Below are 7,271 nucleotides of genomic sequence, written 5' to 3' on the forward strand. Positions count from 1 at the left end.
TCTTTATTCGGCTGCACAGAAGAGGTGTAACAGGGGAGCAGAGATGGCCGCCTGGGGGGCAGCATTAGTATTTGCTGGGAAGGCCTGCAGGCCTGTAGCGGTTGGGATCCCCGAGGTTTCTGCCCCACTCGTTCGCCTCTTGGTCAGCTCGGGTGTCTTCTGCACCTCTGCCACTCACGTCGCTTTGCCATTTTTCCCGCAAGTCACTAGCAGGAAGAAAAAAGGCCACCTGAACCAAGCAGCATTTAACTCCACTTTGTGTTGATTTCCTCACTCATGTAAAACTAGCTTTTCCACTGGACTTCTCAAAGTGAGATGGAAGCACGTATTCAGCGCTTGCCTGAGAACCACAGTGGAATCCATAACTGTTATGTCAGGAAAAAAACCAGCAAGGAAAGAGAGTTCCTTATCACCACGAATGCAGAGGTAAGGAATCTGCCTCCTTGGGAGAACAAGAAGAAAGGCTCACGCTCATGTGGGAGGAGAGACACCATTCCTATATAGACAGGCTGTTCAGACATTAACTGCTTCCCCTCCCCTCCACTGTCCTAGGTCAAAAGCTGAGTACAAGTCAAAAAGGACTTCACTCTAACTGGAATGCCTGGATCCCTAGTAACTCACTGTTGACAAGCCAAATATGCTGCATTACCTGATCACTTTGGCTGCCCAAGCACCACCAGGTCCTCTTTGGGCAGCATCGTAATTCCCACGAGCATGGAAATATTTGTCGGAATCTTTATAATTTGCTTCACGCATGTCCTGGTATGCTCTGAACATATCACGTGCCCCTGAAGAAAGCAGAGAAACAGAGATGATGTTGACTTTAAAGGGTCATCCCAGAAACAGTTAAGTACCATTTCAGCCAGGAGCTGAAAGGCCCAAGGAGCAGTAGCACAGAGAGGCACTTCTCCACATCAGCCTTTGCATGGGGGTGTGCCCACAGAAAGGGCCTGCGGGGGCTGATCAAGGCCTTCTTCCAGCAGCAGAAACCAGCAGGGTCCCTCATGTGGAGCTGTGGACCTCCCAGCTCCAAGGACTGTGTCTGTTGACTGCCAGTGACCTGTGCTCAGGGAGGGGGTTCCTGAGAGAAAGGCCCGTGGTAACAGCAGCTTACCTCCCAATGCATCCCAAACAAATTTTGCACCTTCGCGTATTGGTGACATGTCAGCGCTTGCACATAGAATAAAGGAGAGCAACACAAGGCAGACACAGAGCCTCATGGTTCCCAGCCCAAGCCTGACACGGAGCTGTGAGACAACCAGAGAGATTAGCAGTTCTGGAGCACCTTTGAGAGACTGCTGACATAGCATCCTCACACCCATAGCTGTGCCTGGGCAGCTGCCCTGGTGCTGATGGCTAGCCCAGGAACCTCCTTTTCCCCCCACAAGGACTGACGCCCGCTGTGTGACCACAAGCTCAGCTAAGGACTCCACAACATAGGCAGATAGACATGAGAAACTTGCATTTTAGCATTCTCTGCTGCTCCTATCATGAGTACAGAGAAGCCCCACGTGCTAAAGCATTAGTCTTGTTCCCGAATACTAGCTAAAAATACTGCACATAGCTCACAAATTCAGAGTATCACTCACCACTGCAGAAAGGCAAAGCCAAAGGGGATGGAGCTTGTCTTGTGTGCTCAGAGAGGGTATTTATAAGCAATTCAAACCCCTCAAAAGAGGAAATTGGAAAGGAAATACCCATGGCTGGGAATTTCCCACCATCACTCCACTTCCAACACAGAAGTAATTACGGTAAGCCTGCCCTTGTCCTTACTGAAGGTTCATAGCTCCTGTTACACAATTTTTTAGAAAGTATGTGAAAGTATGCTTCTTCAGCTGCCCATGGGACTATTTACTCCTCATAACAAGCAGGTTGAGAAACTGCCTCAAAGACTGAAGGGTTCTGTTTACTTGAGGTGTTACAGTTGGCTTAATGGTGACACTTTTGTTCAGCTCTTGTGCTGGACAGAGCTCGGAGGAGAAGGTGCCTGATCACCCGCACTGTACGTTGAAGCACAAGGTTGGGTCTCTGTCAGTGCACAAGGAATGGTCAGCTGTGTTACCAGAACGGCTGCAGGAACTGCTGAGTGAAATTCCCATGTGTGCTAGGATGACAAGATGGATCCCAGAGTTGATGGAATGGAAAACGTGAAGTGTTGCTCTTAACTCCATTGCAAAGCAAACCGTGTACACCTACGTCCCTGCTGATAATGCTTTAAGATAGCGCACTCACACGCCACCATAAGGAAGGCCTGAATGGCTCATCCTGCCTTTGCTTGCTCTCACAGATCCTTCTCGAGGGACTTCTAGCCATCCTGCTGCAACAGCAGCTCAGTGGGGCTCAAGTGGGCTAAACTAAGGAGAGTTTTTGATGCAGCAGTAAACATTTTACCTAAGGGGAAGTTCAGATCCATACAGCCACAACTGTGCTAGACTTTAAGCTCAATATATTAACTGTCAGGCACTATTGGCATGGTTCACAGTTTGAGTATCCACTGTGCTCTGCTTAGGAGCTTGCTTGCTGCTTGCTTCCCTTGGTTAACAACTGACAGAAAATCACTTGTTTCCCCTGCAGAAAGCTCTGGGTTTGAGTGCAGTTGCACTGTAGGATGAATGTGCAGAATGTGTCCCCATTGTGTAGTCTCATATATCATTTAACAAGTCTGAGCGAGCTGCTTTAAATTCTCTGCAGAAGAGGTATGTGTAGTTGCCCCATTCACAGCTCTGTCACTTTGAACAATTAGCTGCTGGAGCTGAAGGGCAGAGGCATGAGGTGAAAGAGGTGCAGTAACAAACTGAGCTAATAAAGTGCCAGCAGCTAACTTCCTTGGCCATCGCTGGACTTCAAACAAGAATTTAGCTTAAGGGAAGAAGAGACATTTTCCACAGACAGGCCTGGAGCAGCAGGACACATATTCTCTACTACACTGCATTTCTGAATGGAACAATGTGAGATGAGAATCTAAACCCTAACCCAATGGACAAGGAAACCTTGCAAAAAGCAGGGGGCCAGACACATAATTTTGTCCCCCACCGCCCATGAACTTGATGCTTAACAGTGTAACAACTCAGTTACTGCAGAGACTGGAGTGCTGTGTTTTGCTGCAACTCTGTTCATGTCCTAGTGATAACTTATGCCCTTACAGTACACGTCAGCTCAAGTACCTTCTCTGCTGGCTGCAAGTAGCCCTGTCTGTCACCCTTCTGGTTTCGATTTAAAAAAAAAAAAAAAAAAACCTGGAAAATTGTTCCCGTAAATTGGGGTACAGGCTCACTAATGCATATGCCATTTTGCCCAGGGACCCAGAACAGAGAGCATTGCCTTCAAAACTGACTTAAGGAACTTTTCCCTAGAAGAGCTCAGACATTTTTGCACCATAGAGGATATTTCTGAGTCTTCCAATGTGGTCTGATGTGTTTCACATTCTCTCCAAACCAAAATTTTCTGCAAAGAGCACAAATATGAGGATAATTGCAAGAAGGTAGGCGCTGGAGGGGATCTTTAGATCTCAGATTGCATCCTTTGACTTGTCTCCAACAAGGAGGGCAGCAGCAGTGCCAACAATGCTGGAGCTCCCTACGGTAACTGAGATAAAGCACCAGCTTTGTGCTCCAGCACGTAACAGCCTGAGCACTGCTTTCCCGTATCCTCTTGGCCTGCTTTCTGGGTCACAGCCCTTGGCCCACAGGAACAAGCTGCAGCCAAAACTGTTGCTTTTGCAACAGAAACAGGCAAGCTGCCTCTGAGCATGCAGAAGGGTTTGAATGGAATATTCCTTTCTGGCCTAGCACTAAAACATGGGCTGTATGTGTACGCTGGGTAAACATAACACATATAGGGGCCCCTGGGAGACATTTGTTGGGTATGTACATTCTGATATAACTAAGATAAAAAGCAACCTCAAACTGGTTGCCCTTTAATTCTAAATATCTACAAATGCAAGCTACATTCTGTAAACATTCCGCAACATGGGCATTTTGCAATCTAAGTTAAGTCTCAGATTGAGAAAGGGGACAAGGTGAATTCCCAGCTCAGGCACAATAATAGATGCAGTTATTCCTTATTCTGGGAAGTAATAGGACCTTATCGAAGTTTACACAGGCAATAATTCACTTCAGGAGTTTTGCCATGCTGCTGTGTAGAATATTTACTAGCACTGGCCTCAGGCTTATAGATGTGTAGAATGACTGCAAACTTGGTCCCTCTTCAAGAACCAGATTGCATATGCAGATGTTAATCTTAAATAAAATTTATTTCCCCATAGGTTTTGATGATGATTCTAACAGTGGAATAATGTTTTGAGGCAGGGATGAGGCTTTTAGATATTTTTGGGGGGGGGGGCGACCAAACAACAAAACCAACACAGCTTCTATCTAAAATTGCTCCAGGCAAAGCCCCCTTTATTTATCTCTGCTTTTCAAGGGTCCCCTCCACCAACAGTCCATCACCAAAACCAGAGAGGAGCTGCAGCTCATCTGCTCCAGCACAGGCTGGCTTAAACTCTCAGTGGTGTATGCTTAGCTGGCTGACAAGAGCTGGCAGGGGCTGTAGCTTTAGGATGAGGCATTGCTCTGTACAACTCTAACTTCTAAACAGAAGACCATTTCATTTCACAGTCCCTTCACCTTACCCATATGAGCTGAAAACATGTGTATCAAGAATCAGAAACGGTGATTTTCCAACTCTTCTTCAGAGAGTAAAATCTAACTCTTTATTGACAGCCAAGTTAGTTGAAATCATCAACACAAGCTCACTTTAGACACCAAATTTGAACAAATGCTTCCCAGTATGTTAACTATATGACCGTTCTGACACAAAATTAAAAAAAAAGAGCTCTGAATTGAAAGTTATGATTTATTGAAAAAAAAAAAAAAAAAAAAAAAAAAAAGCCCCAGCCCTCACTCAAAGTTAACCAAGTGTACAAAACCCCCACACAAGTCAGAAAGAGACTGCTGTGTACACAAAATACACAGGGCAAATAAAGTAGAACCATTACATACAGATATAAGCCAGGTACATTCTTGGAAAGCCAGCCAACTTTAAGGAGGGCAACACGAGTACTCAGCTAAAGCTGTCCTACATTCACACACTGTATGAAACGGAGTTAGTTAAGCCCAACAGCCACTGAGGTAGCAGCATACTCATTTGGCAGGGAAGAGAACAGGCACCAACACCATCTGATTTGTGTAACCTCACCACACACTGCAGGTGCCTGGCATCTATTCCAAGTCTTACTGTAAGAGCATGGGGTGTTCCTGATAGAAGGATCTGTGCTGTTTCCAATGTCAAAATCTAAGCCCCAAAAGATTTAAAGTTTTCTTTTTTAGAAGTAGTTCTGTATTGGCTTTTCCACAAGCAACACTTAATAGATGAAAGCCTGCAACTAATTGTCTCCCTGTAACTTCATTTCCTCTAGTGAAGTAACCAACCCTCCACGATAAAGTCTTTCTTGCAATTGAGGTGAAATAGACTGCACCTCTCAAAACTCTGAAAGTTGTATTACTAAGTTCTATTTTGATGAAAATAAAAGCATTATTTTACAGCGCTACAAATGCTGCAAGACTACATAAAAAGATGCTTTATAAAGAAATATTTTCAAGTCTTTTCATGACAAAATTATGGATTTTACTAAAATTTAATTCCAATGCATGCATTAATTTTTTGTTTAAATGACATTTGTGAAAATCAACTATTGACCAGATGCTTTTTCCTTCTGCTAAAAATGTGAAAGTCTGACAGTGAAGAAGGCCAAAACTAGAAGCCTAAAAAGAAACTTGTTCAAAGATATATTAAGTGCAGAAGGAGTGCTGGTACAAAGCATAGTTCTGTAAATGAGAAATAAAATCCAAGTGATTTTATGAATCTTCATATTCTAGTAGATATTTAAAAAGACTTATTTCTTGACAGCATCCATCTAAAAATACTTATCTAAACCTTCAGCTTTTAAAAGGATTATTAAAATAAGATATGCAGTCCTCTCACTTTCCAAAATGTCAAAATTCATTGTGGAATTACCAAAGTTTACCTGGACTTTAGTAAAGCCTTTGACAGACACTGTTTCCCCCAGCATTCTGCTGGAGAAACTGGCTGCTCATGGCTTGGACAGGTGCACTCTTCGCTGGGTAAAAAAACTGGCTGGATGGCCAGGCCCAAAGAGTGGTGGTGAATGGAGATAAATCCAGTTGGTGGCTGGTCACAAGTGGTGTTGCCCAGGGCTGAGTTTTGGGGCCAGTTCTGTTTAATATCTTTATCAATGATCTGGACGAAGGGATCGAGTGCACCCTCAGTAAGTTTGCAGATGACACCAAACAGGGTGGGAGTGTTGATCTGCTGGCAGGTAGGAAGGCTCTGCAGAGGCATCTGGACAGGCTGGATCGGTGGGCTGAGGCCAGTTGTATGAGGTTCAGCAAGGTTAAGTGACAGGTCCTGCACTTGGGTCACAACAACCTCATGCAATGGTACAGGCTTGGGGAAGAGCGTCTGGAAAGCTGCCTGGTGGAAAAGGACCTGGGGGTGTTGGTTGACAGGTGGCTGAATATGAGCCAGCAGTGTGCCCAGGTGGCCAAGAAGGCCAATAGCATCCTGGCTTGTATCAGGAATAGTGTGGCCAGCAGGACTAGGGCAGTGATCTTGCCCCTGTACTCGGCCCTGGTGAGGCCGCACCTCGAATATGGTGTTCAGTTTTGGGCCCCTCACTACAAGGAGGACATGGAGGTGCTGGAGCGTGTCCAAGGAAGGGCAACAAAGCTGGTGAAGGTCCTATGAGGAGCAGCTGAGGGAACTGGGGTTGTTTAGCCTGGAGAAAAGGAGTCTGAGGGGAGACCTTATCGCTCTCTACAACTACTTGAAAGGAGGTTGTAGCGAGGTGGGTGTCAGTCTCTTCTCCCAGGTAACAAGTGATAGGATGAGAGGAAACGACCTCAAGTTGCACCAGGGGAGGTTTAGATTGGATATTAGGAAAAATTTCTTCACTGAAAGGGTTATCAAGCATTGGAACAGGCTGTCCAGGAAAGCAGTTGAGTCACCATCCCTGGAGGTATTTACAAGCCATGTAGATGTGGTGCTTAGGGATGTGGCTTAGTGGTGGGCTTGGCAGTGCTAGGTTAACGGTTGGGCTTGATGATCTGAAAGGTCTTTTCCAACCTAAACGATTCTCTGATGCTAAGGAATGTTTTCGTAGGATGTTGTGTTTTTCATCCTCACCCTTAACTGATCCTCATCAGCGCCAATTCTTTATTCTTGTGTATCATAAAGGTGTCTTTTGGACTCTT

At 45.3% G+C, this 7,271-nt stretch overlaps 1 protein-coding gene across 2 annotated transcripts; it reads right to left on the reverse strand.

Moving 5' to 3' along the window:
• Positions 1–36: 36 nt before the first annotated feature.
• Positions 37–6,158, reverse strand: LOC140653392 (serum amyloid A protein-like). Of its 2 annotated transcripts, XM_072865451.1 has the most exons (4): positions 6,026–6,132; positions 1,115–1,247; positions 650–788; positions 37–206 (listed from the first exon to the last, which is right to left on the reverse strand). In XM_072865451.1, exons 1-4 carry the CDS (start codon positions 6,068–6,070, stop codon positions 65–67), a joined length of 459 nt encoding a protein of 152 aa, XP_072721552.1. In that variant the 5' UTR covers positions 6,071–6,132; the 3' UTR covers positions 37–64. The 2 variants fall into 2 exon arrangements, with proteins under 2 accessions (XP_072721552.1, XP_072721555.1); XM_072865454.1 differs by lacking the exon at positions 1,115–1,247 and having other exon boundaries at positions 6,026–6,158.
• Positions 6,159–7,271: the final 1,113 nt, after the last annotated feature.

The sequence above is a fragment of the Ciconia boyciana genome, chromosome 6 (assembly GCF_034638445.1).
Source record: "Ciconia boyciana chromosome 6, ASM3463844v1, whole genome shotgun sequence".
NCBI lineage: Eukaryota > Metazoa > Chordata > Aves > Ciconiiformes > Ciconiidae > Ciconia > Ciconia boyciana.